We start from the raw sequence: 19,083 nt of genomic DNA on the forward strand, positions 1-19,083 counted from the left end.
TACTGTGGACTGACCAGCGGTGTTCTCCTAAATGCTCCGCTTGCTTTAAATGTGATGGATGTTCACCTGAACGCTTCTGTTACTCAGTAGCTTGCGCAAGGATCGATATGAAGCATGCGTGGCCTTCTCTTCAACAGTTATTTCTGGGGAACAGAGAGATCTGTGGAGTTAAAAAAAGAAAACCTCACTAACCTCTAGCTTGATGCATATTAGAAGTAAAGCTGTGGTTTCAGAACATGTCTTGAAAGGAGGAAATTCAATAGGGAGCCATCTTAACTTTCCAAAAATTTTAACTGTGAAAGATCAGCTTGAAAGCTTTTCATTAATTTTGATCCTTCTTAAAATTGACCCGTTCATGATGTGTTTGAGTTTCTGGTGTATGCTTTTTCCTGGTATAAATCCTTGAAAACTACCAACTTTGAAGTGTTTTTGTTTCTCCCTTTAAGAAATATTTCTGGTTTTCCTTTGCTATCTGATATGTGAAACTAATGAAACCCTACAGGGCTGCTGAATGTACAAAGGGATGAAGTACAATGGGATGAAGTTCAACAAGGCCAAGTGCCAGGTCCTGCACTTTGGCCACAACAACCCCCTGCAGCGCTCCAGGCTGGGCGCAGAGTGGCTGGAGAGCAGTCAGGCAGAAAGGGACCTGGAGGTGCTAATTGACAGGAAGCTCATCGTGAGCCATCAGTGTGCCCGGATGGCCAAGAAGGCCAATGGTATCCTGTCCTGTATCAAAAATAGCGTGGTCAGCAGGACAAGGGAAGTGATCCTTCCCCTGTTCTCTGTATTGGTGAGGCCACACCTGGAGTACTGTGTTCAGTTCTGGGCCCCTCAGTTCAGGAAGGAGACTGAAGTGCTGGAGCGAGTCCAGAGAAGAGCAACAAGAGTGGTGAAGGGACTTGAATACAAGAGCTCTGGGGAGAGGCTGAGGGAGCTGGGGTTGTTTAGTCTGGAGAAGAGGAGGCTTAGAGGTGAGCTCATCACTCTCTAGAACTACCTGAAGGGAAGTTCTAGCCAGGTGGGGATTGGTCTCTTCTCCCAGGCAGTCAGCAATAGGACAAGAGGGCACGGGCTTCAACTCTGCCAGGAGAAATTTGGGCTGGATATTAGTAAGAAATTCTTTGCAGAGAGAGTGGTCAGGCATTGGAATGGCTGCCCAGGGAGGTGCTGGACTCACCGTCCCTAGAGGTTTTTAAACTGAGATTGGACATGGCACTTAGTGCCATTGTACATGTCTGACTGACTTTCAGCACCTGGTCTCTTGATTTCAGTCACAGCTGTTATCTCTTTGGGCTGTCCCATACCTTAGTTCTGTACTTGGGTGCATTTCTTAACTATGTTAGTGACATCATTTCAAATTCTACCACAATCAAGCTCTCCTTGATGAATCCTCAAATGAAGTTCCATTGCCTGATGAAGGAGTTACATCCATGCTTATGTTTAATCAGTTTTAACACTTGTCATTAGCCAGGGTTGAAATAAAGCATTTCAGTTTCAAACCCAGCTTCTTACTGTGGGAACAATCCACCCAACACTTGGAGCTGGTCACCACTGCTGCTGGTGAGCTGTGTTTTTCAAGTGGAAAGTGCTCTTATCACTTTCTTGGCGGCTCTGGCTGTTTTTAGCAGAAGTGCGATGTTAACACTTTGAGCGCTGTACCTTTCATATGTGCCAGCAAGGTACCAGCATCCAAGGCATTTGCAAAGTTTCTCCAGAAGATTGGCCAGTGGCTGCAGGTCTTGGAGATGAACTTGCAGAATGATACTGGTTTTTGAAAGCTTCTGTGAGGTGTCTTTATGCTCAGTGTAAATCCTTCTTTCTTTTCTCTGCCTTTGTGGAACAGCCTCAGCAAGAGTGAGAGATGCAGTGACAGTGGTAAAAAGGGCACAGATGTTCCCAACTTGCTTTCAAGTTTGCAAGCGTATGTATTTGTCCTTGGAGTTTTGCATTTTCCACAGGCAAATGTGACATTTTTGGCTGTTGGGGACTTGGAACAGGAACTTTCCCTTATGTATAAATATTTTTAAAAGTGTTCTTAAGGACTGGTTTTGTTAAAGCAGAAAGTACTATGGAGTATCCTTTATTTACTCCTTTTTGTTAGAGCCTTTATACTTCAATTGTGACTTTATTCTCCTGTCCGTGACCCTATCTGACCAAATAAATTGATACCTATCTCTGTCAAATGGGGAAATGGGCAGACTACTGCTTCTTGAACAGTACTTGTCAAATTCAAAGCTTGTCCACTCTTGCCTTCCTAGATATATAAGGAGAATGTGTGTGGGCATATATTGGAGCAGAATGAGAATTAGTGCGTTGTTTGAGAGGTTATTAACTTTCTGCCTGCATCTTCTTGTTTCCGTCTCCCTTGCAACACAGAAATTGTATGCTGTACATAAAAATATTCAGCTGTTTCAATCCGGAAACCTACTAGACAGTACTTTAGTTTCATCCCAGTTCTCAATGTATAGAAATTTGAATTCACACAGGTGAAATAATGTTATTTTCTGTTATGCGCTTTCTTTGGTGTTCCCATTTAGCTATCAGTGCAAAACTTACAATGATTTTTAAGAATAAATTCAGGTTGCTGAAAATCCCACCAGTCCCAGGAAAGAAGTTATGGTTTCAAGACTGCATTATTCTAACTGGGAACACTGCTGTGATAGTTATCTTCAAAATTGTATTACATCAGCTGACCTAACAATATTATGCCATTTGAACTCAAATAGTAGACTAAAATAAGAGAACTTCTAAACTCCTCTTTTTCTATGAGGAAAATACTCTTCTTTTCCCATGATCCTAATCTTGAAGCCTGCTCTCCTTACAAGAAGTATGTTGTGACTTTTTATTTTTCATTCTCTCCAGGTTTACAGGAACAGATGGACCAAGTGGTTTTGGATTTGAGTTGACGTTTCGACTAAAGAGAGAAACGGGGGAGTCGGCACCACCTACCTGGCCAGCAGAACTAATGCAAGGCTTAGCCAGATACGTCTTCCAGTCAGGTACTGCAGGGTTAAATATGCTTTTTCCTGCTTTCATTCTGAAGGACCACATCTGTTTCACAATGCAACACTTGTCTTATCAACACTCAATCAAATCTTGGGAATTATCTTTGTGTGAGAACCCAAAAGAGTGTATTCCCTCCGTCAGCCCAGCTTGCTGGGGACAAAACCCAGCTGCTCTTCAGGTAACTCCAAATCCTTAGTATTGAAAAGCTGAAGATACAGAACAGTTATTAAACATAGGAATTTGGCCCAGTGTTTCTTTGTTTTCCTGCATTGTTGGTTTCACCTTCTCTTGGTAAGAAAACCTCATTTGCTTATCCTGAAATGGCTGAGGAGCACCTAGCTGGTAAGGTCTCCCTTCCCAGCAGAAGGGCTGTAACTTCCAAAACCGTTGCAGTTCCTTCACAAGCAAGTCTCTTCCCATGGTCTGTGCACCTGGGCAGCAGCAATGCATGTGAACAAGGAGCTGCTGAGATGAGAAAATGTCAAAGTTGTAGGAGATGTCAAGGCTGGGAGGGCTAAGGAATTAACAATTGGGAATCATTAATGCAGATGGAGACTTGCCAGAAAACTGCAGACCAGGGTGCCTACAAAACATCCTCTTGCACTACTCTTTCTGGGTTTCATTTATACCAGTAGGTTGAATATTAGTTTGTAGTGTGATCATGTGAAGACCCTGGGAATGGCTGAGTGCGTAGCATACTAGAAAGGCGCTCTCTGACATCACAAGATCTGAATGAAAATATTTGAAGAACTTTTTTTAATATAGTTTGAGGTCCTCTACAGGTGAAGTACCTTCTAAATCAATGATTATTGAATTTGTAACATTTGGTGCTGGCTCTACTAGTTAATAAACTGCTAAGTAACTTCTGATTCTGTTGCTGGTGTTCAGTCAGCTGGCTGACTCCCAAAGGGGAAGGGTCTGGATGAAAACAGGATTGCTCTGCTAACCTCTGTGACAAATCTCTGAGGCACTGGTAACTCTTCTGGGGTATTTTTTCTAAATATTAACTGCCAGAGACCAGTGCCAGCACAGGTTATTGCTTGTCTTCATGTTGGGAGAGTCTCTTGTTACAGTTTAAAATGACAAGCTGCTTTTTTTTTTGGTGACCTTTGCTGTGTGGCTGTCTTCCCTGATGGCCATTCAAATTTGGGTTTACCCCCTGATCTTGATTTTTGCTTCTCTTAAGCATCTAAATCCATGTGACTGGCCATAATTTTTGCCACTGTTTGATATTCCTATCTAAACTGTATTTTACAGTAGCCTTTTGATACTGACCATGCAGTGATCACAGTATCACAGTATCACAGTATGTTCTGGATTGGAAGGAACCTCAAAAGATCATCTAGTCCAATCCCCCTGCTGGAGCAGGAACGCCTAAGTGAGGTTGCACAGGAACATGTCCAGGCGGGTCTTGAATGTCTCCAGAGAAGGAGACTCCACAACCCCCCTGGGCAGCCTGTTCCAGTGCTCTGTCACCCTTACTGAGAAGAAGTGTTTTCTCAAATTTAAGTGGAAATGAATTCGTACTCACGTTTTCTATGTATTGACTACAGGGTCTGAAGGAAACATCCAAGTCTTATGTCTCCATCTTAATATAAAATAACATACAACATGGTATATGTCAACTTAGTATCTTATCATATAAGACCCCTTTTGGAGCCTTTTAAATTTTCTAGTCCAGTGTAAGTTCTCATAACAGTCTCTTTATTAAAGTAGTTTCAGTGCCTTTTATTTGCACATTAAGCAGCCTCCCTGTAGCAGTTGCTTGTTTGTGTCACCCTTTCCATGGGTGGGAGGAGGTTTGCAGAATGACTTGAGATTTGGTAGGGTACTTCAGGACAAGCTTCTTGGTGTCGGAGCTGGCACTCCGGGCAGAGACTTTCCTTGCTTGGTTTCCTGCACTGCTGCAGTCGCACCCTTCTGACCTCAAAGGCAATGAATTGTTTTTAAACTGGAAAGAGCGGTTATGCCCATGCATATCAGTCTGATGTGAACTTCTAAGGGCCTCTTGTATTATCCTCTGCTTATCTGTCTGGGTTTGACTTTCTACCCACCCTGACTCTTTAAAGGTGCTGCTCAAACATATGTTAATGGATTCTAGCCTCTGGGTGTTTAGCTCTCGATTTATATTATTAAAAAGCCCTGTATATGAATCATAAATTGACTTATTTGAATGTACAATTGAGTATGAGCCAACACTACACTTACCATGCAACAGGCAAACCATGTGCCGGGTTACCTTAGGAAGAACATGAGCAGCAGATTGAGGGAAGTTGGTCGTTCTCTGCATGACACTGGAGAGGCCTCACTTAAAATACTGTGTCCTTTTTGGGGTTTAATAGATGCTGAGAAAACAGAGTCCACAGTGGTGGGGATCCTGGAGGACATAAGCTCTGAGGAAATCTGGAGGCAGCAGGCCCGGGTTGGCTTGTGAAGAGAAGGTGCAGGGTGATCTGAAGTGAGCCTACAGTTGTTGGGAGGGTAGTTATAAGATTGTGGAGTCAAGCCCTAGATAATACACACAGGGGCTACAGCTCTGAATTGTAGTATCAGAGGTTCTAGAAGGGCTTTAAGGAAAATTTGCTCATAAGGAGAGTGGCAAAGCACAGGGAACAATTTATGAGGGAGCTGGTGGATCTCCTTTCCTGACAGGGTTCAGGACTCAGTGAAGCTACAATGACCCTGATGTAGCATTAGTGATGGCTCAAGTTCAAATAGGAAGCTGGAGAAGACACCTCCAGAGGCCCCTTACAATATCAGAGTTGGATTTTGTTTTTCATACAGCTTTGTGCCCTTCAGCAAGCAGCTGTGTGCTGTCACTGGGTGTTACCAACCATTCCTTGCCCTGTATAAAAGGAAACTGGGTCTTGTTGCAGCAAGTGATCAGGCTCTAGTTTTATTTTTGTACAAACTTATCACTTGTCTCTTTTGAATAAGAGCTTTCTCAGGCTAAAATCTGCTGCTTAATCATAGATGTCAGGTTAATCCTGACGAGAGGATGCATTTAAAAGTAAAAGTTGTAATGGGGCAGACTATCATGTTTCTTCTTGATCTCTCAGGGAAATACCAGTTGACTAGGTGCAGTCATTTTCTGGTTTAGTGTAAGCTCGCTCACTCCGTTCCTCTGCCGAGTCCCCAGTCCTCCTCCTGCATCTGACGTGTCCCGCTTTGCCTTGCTCATTCCCTGGAGCTGTGCTTCTCAGGCCGGCAGTCTCCAGAGCAATCCCGTGTTCTCCCTTGTGTCACCTCTGGGTGATCGGGCACCCAGGCCAAGGCAGTGTTACTTATTTATTTATTTTTTTCTGCCTAATGGGATTTCCCCCGATTCAACTTGGCTGTTCTGCAAAGCCAACTGAGCTTCTGCTGTTGGTTGGTATTTTTTTTTCACTTGGTCTTCTACAGGACTTCTCTGGTCAGACATTAAAACTTTAAAACTGTCAAGTATTTGAAGAGGTGGTTCTTCTGGAACCTGCTGGTTATTGGGCAGACTGTGGCATGACAGCATTGTTTTACATGATGAAAGGTTTATTTTTGTTCAGATTCTTTCTGACTGTGCCACTTGGAACGTTTGTCAAATGCAACAATGATGAGTGTTGTTTGACTCTGGTGTATGTACCTTAATGTTGTCCTCTTCAGTTGTTTAAAGATCTGTGGCGTCTCTTTAATACTCCAAAACAGTCTTGAAAACATTTGATGAACTGAAACAACTTGAGTAATGCTTATGAATCCACTCTGAACGAGGAGCAAGAAAAAGAATTAAAACTGGCAGGAACTTTTTGGATAGGCTCCAGGCACTTTGGCATGTCAAAGGATTGTTTACTTTGAAAGCTGTGCTAAGGGCTAAATTCTTACCTCTTGAATACCAAGGCAACTTTTTGCTTATCACAGGTGTGCTTTGCTGGGCCTGGTTGAAGTTGTGGGAGAGGAAGGTGTAGTTACATTCCTGCCGAGCCTGAGCATTTTCAGATGGTGATGACTGCACTGAACGCTCACCTAGCAGCTACTGCTGTCCTAAGTACTGTTACTGTGTATTGCAGTTACAAAGCTTGTCTCATTGCAGGTGCTGTATTTTCATAACAGACACTTCTAGGCAAATCAATGTTGTGTTCCTTTGTTTCCATCTCTCCTGCACTGGTTATGCTTTAGAAAAGCAGTCTTCTGCATTGAATTTCAGACCTCTTTGAGCCTTGGCTTCCCTGTTCACTGTAACGAACACTTGATGCTTTGTGCTTTTGATTAAATGGCACTATTTCCCCTCCTTCAACAAAACCAAGCTTGCAAGTCTCAAAAAAATTTATTTGTGGCTTTATCTGTTCTTAATTTTATCACTGTTTGACCATGACCATAAATTCCAGCTCTGTTATTTTTAGTTTTACAAAAACCGAAACCTGCAAACCTTGAAAATGAAACCGCACAATTCAGTGACCTTAGCTTGTCATGGTTCGTGGGTATACTGGGAATATCTCATAGTAGAACAAACTTATACTTCAAACAAAGAAGAAACACTATTCCTGCAGAAGGCTTATCCAGGGCTTGTCACAATGGTTAACTCTTTAGGTGCTGCAGTATTATGATGCTTGATCAGTATAGAGAGACTATGGTTTATGCTTTCATCAAATTAAAATCTGCGATTTGTTTCTCTCTAAGGTAAATTTAGGTTGTTTTCAAGGGCCTGCCTGATATACATCATGAGGACAATATATTTTAGACAGATATGTTGTTTGAATTCTTGGTTCTTCCATGTTTCTTGACCTGAAAGAGAATAGCTGTAAAGTACAAATTTGGAGAAATTGCCAGGAAAAACTCATCATGGATAGAGCCTAAAGGTCATGGTATAGCATATGTTGTGGTTGTATTCTCTGCAATGCATATACTGTAGTGGGGAACTAGCTCATGAAACGAGCTTCAGAAGTGTTGAGACGATGTCCATGAATTAGTTAGAGATTTGCAGGTTGGCTGAGCAGTAGGAATCCCCGCTGCTGCAGGGGGGACAGGTAGCATGAAGTGAGGCTTGAAATGGCAAATGCTATTCTTCACTCCCATCACCCCAAAAAAAGACAACAGACTTCAGGTCTTAAGAAACTGCTAGGAAAAACAAACCATCTAGAAGGCATTCAGGGAATAATAGATGTCTCAGCATGGATTGATCAAGAACATATGGAACAAACTAATTGTGAAAAGTAACAGGCACCATGTGGAACAGGGAATGTTGGTTACCTTGATACTGGCGAGATTTTTGACAGGTATGTGTAGACAGAGACAAAGGCGGCATTCAATAACTCTGCCTTCTCTGTATCTTCTGTCACCAGAGCACCCACCTCATTCATCAGTGGGCCTGCGTTGCCTCTAGTGTTAGTTTTATCTGCCATGTATTTGAAGAAGCTCTTTCTGTTGTCCTTGACCCCTCTTGCAAGGGGGAGGAGGCCTTAGCTTTCCTAGTTGCCTCCCTACATCCTCTGACAACAGCCTTATATTCTTCCTAAGTGGCCAGCCCCTCCTTCCATGATCTGTAAACTCTCCTCTTCCACTTGAGTTTGCCCAATCTTGGTAAAAACTAAAGAGGGATGGCAATACTGGCTGGATATTTAGACTCTGAGTAATTGTCAATGTGTTGTCATCCGCCACAAAAGATGTGTAGAGTTTGGATTTATCCAAAATCTATCCTTGGTACTGAATGGTACTTGGTACTGAAGAAATGCGGAGTGTCCTGATGAAATCTGCAGACACAGCAAAGCATAATGGTGCAGAGGGCTGGACTTCAATTGCCTTTGCAAATTACAGAAATGGTCTGAGGTACCTGTGTGCAGTAGGGTCAGGAAGGTACAGCAATTGCAAAGTCCTGTGCTTGCATGGGAATAATCCAGTGCACAATGACCAGATGGAGAAGAAAATTATTTGGAGTTAAGATCACAAATGGAGTATACCTGGACCAACACTCTTCATTCTGAGAGATAAGAAGCTAAATTATCCTGATGTATAAGTGTTCTGTGTATTGGATGTGACAGGGTTCTACGCTGCTGGCAACACCTTGAAGGGAAAGGGAGAGCACTGTTTCTTGTTTCAGACAAAAGACTTCAAGGGAGATACATCCCAGTTGGGGACTGGAGGACAGCAATAAGAATGACCCAGAGGTCCAGAAAATATGTCCTGTGGAGGAATGATCAGAAGAGTTGTGTTGGTTTAGTGCAGGGAAGAGAAGATGGAAGGAAGATGTGAGAACAGCCTTTAAATATGCAAAAGGTTGCTGTAGGGAATAAAGTAATAATTTTTAATGTGTGCCTGCTAGGGATATGAGAGACCAATCACTACTGAATTTCTGTAATTTAGGGTTAGGGTTTGTTATTAGGAAAAACGATGAAGCACTAGAATAGTAGCAGGTTTCTCATTGCTGCATGTCTGAGAACAAGTGAAACTATTTTTCATGTATGTTTTTCAGGAAGAGTTGATCCTTCCTTTAGGTGAGGGTGGAGTAGGAGTCTCAGTGCACTAAATATATTTAAATATGAATTTTGAAGTCTTAGCTAATTTAGAAGTTAAATTTTAATATTTAACTTTTGACTAATCAGTAGTAGGAAGCTGTTTGTGTCTTGGGGACTGCAAAACAGTAGTAACAAAATCTATGAGCAAAGGAAGTAAGCATGCAAGATGCAATTTGTGGGTAGTGATTTAAGGCAGGTTTCGGCTGATTACCTCAGGAGAAACTTGCTTACACAAATTATTCCTTAGAGAACTTACTACGCTTTTGAAAAGTGTATTGGACAGAACTAATTCCAGCAGGTACAGAACAAGTTATACATGTTGATAACAACGATGACCAGATTAGCTATAGCTGATGTGTTAGGTTGGGATTTTTCCCTACAAACACCTCTCTTGGCATCTCTGCCCCCTCTGCACCGTTATGGTAAGAGATTCCCATTTCAGAGGATAAGGTATGAATAGCTTCTCTTGTCCTGTAGTTATTTCTGTGAAACCTGCAGGAACTTACTATCTATGAGCTTCTGTCTTCTATCACGATTCAAGTCCATGGGCCAATTTCCAAAAGTTACTGGAAGGGAGGATGGTTCTGACTGATGCGTGTGAGTGCCCGAGGCAGGATGGCCACGCAAGCCTTCAGCAGCCCGGCTGGAAAGCCAGCCCAAAGTGAGGTATGTCTGGCCTTCCTTCGTTATTTTTGACATCATACTCTGTTTAGGTAGGAGTTGTTGTCTGATGTCTTGTCTGTAATTTGAGGAAGCTCGTACACTCTTCCTGCCCATGTCATTGGCTAAGCACATCGGTTTGAGGGTATTATGCCAGCTCTGCATGCCTCAGTTTCCCCTTCAGTAAACAAGGGTGACTACAGGGGTTGTAAGGACTGCAGGTATAGCTGCACTCTTCTTACTTAGCAATTTTAATCTGATTCAAGTTAATCTGAGCCATGGAGGCACTTTGCATTTGACAGGTGGTATAACTTTTACACTGAAAATGGGACTCAGTGGGATCAAGTGATTTGTCTGGGGTCACAGACCTGCAGCCATTAAGCCAGCGGATACCTTGACACCTACTGCCCTGGTGTAACCACTAGACCTCATCTTCAGATCTTCTGGAGTCCAGAAAGCTTCAGTGTGGTAGCCTCAGTGACTCTTTCCTTGCCAGCATGTTCACAAACATTCTTGACAGTGGCCAATTTCTGTGTGTAAACGGGGGAAAAAACAAAACCCGAACCAAACTTGTTGCTTCCTTGAATGCAAGTGAATCTTGTCTAGCTTGTTTGTAAAACAGCATTTATTTGTTCTCAGTAGGATGAGTAAAGCCAAATACAATCTCTCAGTAACTCATATATATTTTTTCCTTGACTGTGCCTTTATTTTTTTTTCATCCCCAGGCTGATTTATTGTTCTCTTCTGGTTGCTATGGCTCTGTAAAATATATATATATTTTTCTATCATCTGTTTGTAATATTGACCAGTTTCCAGTGTGGAGCTGGCCCTGGCTCCTCTGTAGTATTTCAGGATTTCAGATTAAAAATGAGGGGATTAACTGTGGTTTTTAGCTCAACAAAGAAGTATAAATCAACATCAATTTCATTTCAACAGAACCTGTTATGTAGTGAACCCTGCTGTGCAAACACTGAAACTGTAGGGCAGTAAAGTTTATAAAACAGCCTCCTGGCCTATCATTTGCCGTAGGTGAACAGGACTCAACAAAGTGTGCAGGCTACATGCCTTTATTCTGCAAAAGGGTATGGAAATATTAAGTCACTGGTTCCAATTTAACCCAAGTTTGTCATGGCCAAAGCTCTCATCATCTGATAGTTATTCAGTGGTCCATGAGAAATTGCTTGGGTTTTAGCCTAATTCCTCTTAGACATTTCCCATAAAACAAGCTGTTCTGTGAGCAGCAGCACAGATTTTTACGTTGGTATTTTACATCTCTGTGCACCAGCCCCTCTACGTCCCACACTGCCACAATAAATCCACTTCTCCCCATACTGCTGCCTGTGAGCTCACCTCCCCAGTATGTCCCATCCCTCTCCCCATCTCGTAAGCCAGTCTTGTCACAACCCCGAGCTTCCAGCTGAGACGTACGTGCTGGGGCTGGTACCAAACAACGTGCTGGCTGATAAAACAAACCCGTTTCTTGTGTGCAGAGCGGTTGGCTGGCGTGCCAGGCATGACAGGCAGCTGTAGAGCTCATGCTTCAGTCTCCAACCTGTCCCTGGCACCCCCCAAAGCTGGCTTGGAGGCTCTGAAGTTGTTAGGGAGGGAATTGCCAAATACAACTCTTGTAAGTTGTCCTGATAGACACTGCAGTGAAGTGCTGGTTGCAGATGGACCCAGACCTTTTTACTTCCGCCTGTAGATCACAAATACAGCTTATGCAGCACTGCTGATAATCCAGGGAGAAGCATCTGTCTGCAAATCAGACAGACAACACCAAAGAGACCTCATGGGAAATGTTTTTCTCTTCAGAGGCGATGACTCTAAGAGGAGGCATTTTGCAGGCACATAAATGCATCTTCTCTTGAAACACTGTCTCAGGGTTGCACAGAGAGAACACTGAAGCTGGGAACAGGTTTACTCTTACCATCTTGTTTTGCTGTTCAGGATGCTCAAGGGTTGGAACTCGCCTGCTGGCACTGTCCGATCACCCTGCCTGAAGCTGGATGCCCCATACCTGTTGCATGTCCTGCCAGATGAGCGTTATTCTGCTATAGCAACTCTGCTCCGTCTGTGTATGCACGCCCGTGAGCTGGCACACAGGGTAGTGCCAGTTGCCGAAATCCTTCCTTGCAGCACGAGAGATGGCAGCTAACCTTGTGCCAGCCTCAGCCTGCGCGTGCATTTATAGCTTGATTGTGTATCTGAGCTCTCAGAGAGACGTCAGTATTGCAGTGTGGTTTTATGTGTTTTTTCTTTGCATGTTCTTGAACAATGAGGCAGGTAGGCACCTATCCGCTTTCCTGACAAAGCAATTCTCAGACACTTATCGAGAAGCCTTGTCGCTGTTTCGTCTTTGGCATCAAGCTTTCTTCTCTAATTGTTTGTGGGGTTTTTTTTCTGTGACCATTCTGGGTTTGGTCCAGCAGAGCTCATTGACATGCATTATTACAGCTCTTCTTTTCTTCCTCTCAAACTGTAAACTTCCAGCGCTTCCTTTTAATGTTAAGATGGTCTTGCCAAACCCTAGCAGGGATCTGTAGGGAATAAGCATAGCAATATTGACCGTCTGCAACATCCGTGCTCTTTGGTGAAAGGAGCCTTTCACTTGGAAAGGAGGGAGAGGACAGGTCTTGGCACTGGTGACAGTGAGACTGGCACATGTCAGCATACAGAGGTGCTTTAGGGTTCCCCAGGTGAAATTAATGCAACTTCTCTCTGCATGCTTGCAAAGCTTAGTGTTATTTGTCTGTTTGTATGACCATAATTTTGGGGATCTTCAGAGTCCGATGCTTTTATCCTCACTTGTGAGAGGCAGAGAAACACTCAAGTCCATTTTGTTGCTGGGTGCGAAGGCACAGAGAGAGGTAAGAGGCTTGCCAGTTGCTGGAGAAGAGCTTCATGGTGGCTCCAGGTGTTACTGAGGCTTCCCAGGGCGTGAAGCAGCACACACCTGGTGGCCTGTGCTTCCTCTGTGTGTGTCCTGTCTCAGTCAGAGGGGTTTCAGGTGATAAAGTAGCTGAGGGCATAGAGCAGAAATACGGTTGTGAATGCTGCTGAGTGCTGTTATGCCATTGTACAGGTGGTACATATTCTCTTTCCTCCGGGCAGTATAAATGTAGTTGCATGACCTTACATTCTGGCTAAATTCACTTCTCCGTCTGTTCCAAATAGGCAGAGTGTTGCCCCTTTGCAATACTGGAAGCACCCCAGCTCCAGACTGAGTCCTGCTCCAGGCTGAGCTCCAGACTTTTCCTCCACCAAGTCAAATAGGAGTACAGGTGCCCTTGGAAACTCCTGGGTTCCCAGTCATGTTTTCCTACTGCTGAACTGCAGACTGGGAGGCAGCGTGGAGAAGCCTCATGCACGGTCCAGGTTCACACCACCCAAAAGGCAATGTCACAGAGCCTTGGAGCACTGTCACTCCTTCAGCCACTGATGTGACAAGCTGGCAGTAGTTCAGCAGCGGCAGTAGTTGCTGGTTTCGGTAGGTAACATCTTCCTGGCCTATGCTTGGGACTTGGTAGGACATTGTGCCACACCAGAGAATCTTTTCTCCATAAAATTCCTTTTGCTGTGGTGATAGAAAAGCCTTTTCGACCCTGTAGCCAGGTTTAAAAAGCACAGAACACTTTCTCAGGAACTTGAGAAGAGGGGACCAGCACCACTGCTCTGTGACATTGCCTTTTGGGTGGTGTGAACCTGGACCGTGCATGAGGCTTCTCCACGCTGCCTCCCAGTCTGCAGTTCAGCAGTAGGAAAACATGACTGAGAACCCAGGAGTTTCCAAGGGCACCTGTACTCCTATTTGACTTGGTGGAGGAAAAGTCTATGGCTTATGTTGTCAGTGAGCTAGCTATGTTAATATGAAATAAAGCCTTTTCTCCTCTACCTCCCTAACCTCATGGATTTTTGCGCTTATTTCTCTCCTGCAGTTTGTCTGGGCTCATCAGTCAGACTGGGTACTTCTGTGCCTTGTTGTGGAAGCCACTGTTGTCTCTCCAGCTTCCAGCTCTTGGCTGAGAACAGGTCTCTGACCTTTTCCAGCCCCAAAGGGGAGGTTGACACTAAAGCACGGAGAGACTTTGTACCAGGAGCAGAGGCACAGAAAGTCTTTGTTCCTTAAAAGAGACTTTGTTGAAATAGAAAGAAAGCTGTCTTCCCTGGACTGCTTTACTGATTGCATAGCATTTCTAGTCAGTAAGCAAGAGACCTCAGCACTGCCTGAAAGAGGAGGCTTGTTTTTAGCTGCTACTGCAATTTAGATAAAGTAGGTCTAGGCCCAGTTTGAGCTGGCTAGATTTCAGATGATCCTGTCCCTTTTAATTCTGTCAGCTCCTGTCCTGTTCCTGACTGAGAACTGAACTTGGCTCATTGCTTTTCAGCTGTTCAATACAGTTCATTCAATTGGTTTATTAAAAAAACATAAAAGGAGGACCTGTCTTCTCTCTGTGCTTTGCCTCAGTCAATGTGCCCCAAGGCTGCTCCCAAATGTCAGGGATGGACAAAGCGTTGGTGCTTCTAAGTCTGATGTGCATGTTGCATTTATAAACGCACAAGTTGTTTTAGCCTTCATATTCCATGTGGGCTGCCACTGGGAGAGGGAGGAAAGAAATGGGCATGGACACCCAGAGAAAGCAGTGTGGCACATGTCCGTGCAAGGCTGCTGCAGCAGCCAGAGCGGCCGCAGGACAACTGCCGGCCCTGTGCCCTGGGATGCTGTCCCCAGCCGGTGTCATCCCAAGTGGCCGCAATTCAGGATCAGAACTCATCTCACTAATATTTTCAGCAGAGGGGAGCCGAGCTCTCCGCAGGAAGCCTTTTCTCCATCCTGCCTGGAGCCTCCCTGCTGCAGGAGGGTGAGCAGGAGCCCCCATGCCAGGGACCAGCAGTCCCTGTTAAGAAGAGCATCTCTGACTTCTGGGGTGAGGATGCGGGGGAGAAGCTGCACGTGGTCAGCCCAGCCTTGGACAAAGGCTCTGTCCCCTGCTCTGAAGGGGGAATGCAAAACAAAGGAAACAGCCCGAAGAAGGCAGAAAACTCCCCCTCCTGCTGGTGTGAGGTCCTTTGGCATCTTATATATGAGGTTTTTGTCCCACCCGCCCTTTTCTGGGAAACGGAAGCAGCTGCTCTAACAGTTAAAGGCTTCTACTCAGAATAGTGTTGCCTCCTCCTATCGAGAAGCTGAAAGCCACAACAGAGGGATTGTTCTGCGGTCACAGGAGCATCCTCTCTCACTGCCTGTGTGCAATTGTTTGGGATGCACAGAGGAGAGTTTGAAGGTTACACATACTGAGTAACCTTGTGAAAAGCACTGGTTTTTCCCTTGACAGCTGCCAAGCCCACGTTAGATGAAACGGCAGAGAAGAGTTGACTGAGTTGGAGGTTGGCTTCACTGTTACATATCCACCTTCTTACACTTTCTATTGAAGATCTGTGCTGCAAGTGGTGCTCAAACTGTGCTTTCTGACTAACCCGCTCTGCACTGTGCTGTGAGCGGCAGTACGCAGAGCTCATTACAGACCGGCTTCTGATGGACTCCCATGCAAAGAGCCTTTGCAGCAGCCTGCTCAGCCAGGAGGCAGCAAATGGGCACAGTGGGGGATGCGTTTTGTTCTTGGTGGGGAAGATAAATTTGGAGAGTATATTCAGAAGCTGCAGGCAGCCCCGGAGCCTGTGAAAAGTGGACTCTCCTGCTTTTTGGTTTAAAATTAGAGCCTTAAAGGAATCACCTCTGAATGCTTGGGATGGCATTTTGAAAGGTGCTCCATAACCAGGCTGATCAGTTTGGATTTGAACCATAAATATAGCTTTTGCACTAAGTTTGTGTGTTTCTCTTGAACTACTGTAATGGATTGGTAGAGCTCAATGTGCAACTAATATTTTACACAAATATGTGTGAATACAAAGTTCCCCTGTTTCCTGCCCTTTGGCCTCCTGCTTTGCCAAAGTAAAACAAAATTTTGGCCTGTGCAAGCTTTAAATTCCTGAAAATTTAATAAAAAATAATCAACCACTGAGAAAAATGCTGCAGTGCTCTCTCAAAGACCCTTGCCCTTCCTGTTTGTTATAAGCTCCAGAACTAATGCTTGAGTAACTAAATAACTTTTCTGAAGTGATAACTCCATAGATGTTTTCTCACAGACCATGTTCCCTTTCTTACCCTTTCTTGAGTATTTTTTGCCAAAAGGGGTACCCTAGTGCAGCCTTTCATTCTTTCTGAAAGTCAGACATTGGTGCTGTGAAGGCTATTAAAAGAAGCTGCTGCATCTTATTTGCGTCCTTCAGAGGAGGAGAGTGCTTTCGCTTCCCTTTCAAAGTCCTTGAAAGCTCCTCAACAGAAACATCTCATTGATGTCTGGGGGAAGATCACAAGTGACTATACTGTCTCATGGGGCTCCTGTGTTCATCTAAGCATCCACCCTTCTCAGTGACTTGTACGTGTGCAAATATGTAGGAAGCTCAAAAACAAGAAAAGTTTTCTCTCTTGCTGCAGTTCTCCCTCACTGAGGACACCTAAAGGTTGTTAAATACTGCAAATACAAGTCTTTGTTTTAGTTGCACCTGGCTGGGAAACATTCGAGTAACAGTAAAACATTCTGGCTTTCACATGTCAGAACACAGGATAGGGTTTCTAAATGAAAGGCAAGTATCTCTTCAAGTGTGCTGTGTGGGACCACATAATCAGTAAATAACCTGTCATTAAATATGTGTTTTGAGCGGAGCCCTGATCTGACAGGAGATTCTGCTGTATAACATCCTTTCTCACTTCTGGGCCTCCACCCCATCCTGAGGCTTTTCGGTTGCTGAAGCTGTTGGAGATGTAAATATGATCCTTTGAAGGGGAGCTGTAAAATGTGTGTTGTTCAGGTGAAGAGTGGAGAAAGCTGGTGGCGGCGCAGCTGGACAGAGGTGGGAAGGGTCTCGCCTAGTCTGGAGCTCAGGATTTGGCACGTGGATCACTCCCTTGCAGATACTTGGCTGCGGATGGAGCGGGTAAGATAGAGGTTGTCCCACTTGTCTGTTGGAAGAGGTGAAAGCCCAGCTCTGCAGCACTCAAGAGTGGTGGGTCTGAATGGTGGGTTGTAGAGGACCAAGAGCCTGGAGCAAGAGAGTTTTGTGTGGCTGCGAATGATCAACTTGCATCTGCATTTGTTTTCTTTCTCTGCCATACTCAGCAATGCCAGGTGAGTCCTTTCATGCTGCCGTGCCATCCTCCAGCCTTCCCTCCTTGTGAAAGGGAGCCACGCAGATAAATCTGGAGATCGGTGAGAACTGTGGTGTTGCAAAAGCAGGGCAGGAGATGCATCCTGCACCCAGCCATGCTTACACATGGGGGATGCCGACGCTAGATGTGCCAGCTCCTGCCTCTGCTCTGCGAGGAGCGGGCACGGAGGAGCTGAGCGGAGCTGCGGGGAGGAGGCAGCGTGGGATGAGGGGGCTGGCAGGGCAGGCTGCAGGAGTCAGGGAGAGGACAGGGGGCCCAGCGCTCGCTGAGGGTGGGAGGGCGTCCTGGGCACCGGAGTCACTCGCTGGGAGCCTGCGTGAGAAATTCTCAGAGGCTGCAGTCATGGAAATTGTACCCGCGCGTAACGATGGGCAGGGAGAAGGAGCAAGACAGAGACGTAAATGTGTGAGGATGGAAAAAAATGTCCTGGAAAGCAGAAGAGGTAGAGGAGGCCCAGAATCAAATTGGTTATTGCATGATAGCATTTTAGCATTTGTTTTTCGGCTAAAATGTTACACTCTCCAGCGTCACATAAGGCATCTGGGTGTCTGGGATCTAATTTGCGATATGAAAAGCAGCGTTTGTAGCTCCATAAGCAGGAGCTGCAGTACAGCAAGACATGTTCTCCACTGTCAGTAGGGGTGAGGGCAGGCTCTGAGCAGGGCATGGAGGAGCCAGGGATGGGGTTATCCTGCTGGTGATGTACCTGTGCGAGGGCCCGATTCTGGCCCCTTCGTCGGGCTTTCAGTCCAGGAGACTTAAACAGTCAAATAAGCTTATATATGCTTGCATAAATTGATGGAGCTCTTTTGAGGGGGTGATTTTTGAGACTTAACAACCTGGAGCTATGCAATAATCGACTCTGTTTTAAACCTGCTGATCAATGTAAAAAAAAAAAAAAAAAGGATCATTTTTCTGTCTTCTGAAACTGTCTTCAAATTTCCGAGGCTGAGCACTCTTTACAGTCCTGATAATCTGTTTTTTTTCCACACTGTTTTATTTTTTCAAAGAACTTTTGGCCTAGGCTCCTTGTTTCTAAAAGCTCATCTTGAATCCCTGTAGTGGAGCTATTGTTTAATTGTGCTCCAGGGATTTAACTCTTCCGAAGGCATCTTGTCTGTGCTGCCCGTCTGCGCGGGCAGCAGCACCGTGTGAACTTGCAGCTCTGTGGAGCGCCGGGGCTGCGGCTGCTCCTGTTCCCCAGACAGGAGATGAGGAGCAGCAAAACTGAACTGAACAAGAAAAACATGGAGGAAGAGCTTTTTTTTTTAATGTCATACTAGGAAACATCATAGCTTGTATTCTACTCATTCCTTGTATGTTCTTAAAACACGTTCAGCTTGAGTTGAAAATGAAATTACAAACTAACTGCTAGTGGGCCCCACAGATTATATCACCGTCGTTTTTTGCTTTTACCAATTGATGTGTACAGTCCTTTGTAGGCTAGGAAACCAAGCAGACAGACTGTATTTAATTTCATTTGATTATCCCTAGATTATTTTAATTTAATGTGGCTGGCAAATGAGTTTGAAAGAAGTCTTTCTCTTTATACTTTTTTTTTTCTTAAATTTGCATCTATATAATAAGTTGCAACAACAGAATTACTTTGAGATTTTTAGACATGATTTTCCTCTTTAATTTTTGTATCTGTTTGTTATAGGTATGTCTTTGCACACATGCTTATATCCATTCTTGAGCTAGTAAGAA

At 44.5% G+C, this 19,083-nt stretch overlaps 1 protein-coding gene across 2 annotated transcripts in view; it reads left to right on the forward strand.

Moving 5' to 3' along the window:
• Nucleotides 1-19,083, forward strand: part of SUFU (SUFU negative regulator of hedgehog signaling) — a 90,354-nt gene that overhangs the window by 25,505 nt on the left and 45,766 nt on the right. For both annotated transcript variants that reach the window (XM_080347550.1, XM_080347551.1), the window contains exon 3: nucleotides 2,866-3,002. In XM_080347550.1, coding sequence (XP_080203676.1) covers nucleotides 2,866-3,002 — 137 coding nt within the window. The remainder of the gene's footprint in view (nucleotides 1-2,865; nucleotides 3,003-19,083) is intronic.

Source organism: Nesoenas mayeri (genome assembly GCF_963082525.1).
Source record: "Nesoenas mayeri genome assembly, chromosome: 7".
Classification (NCBI taxonomy): Eukaryota; Metazoa; Chordata; class Aves; order Columbiformes; family Columbidae; genus Nesoenas; species Nesoenas mayeri.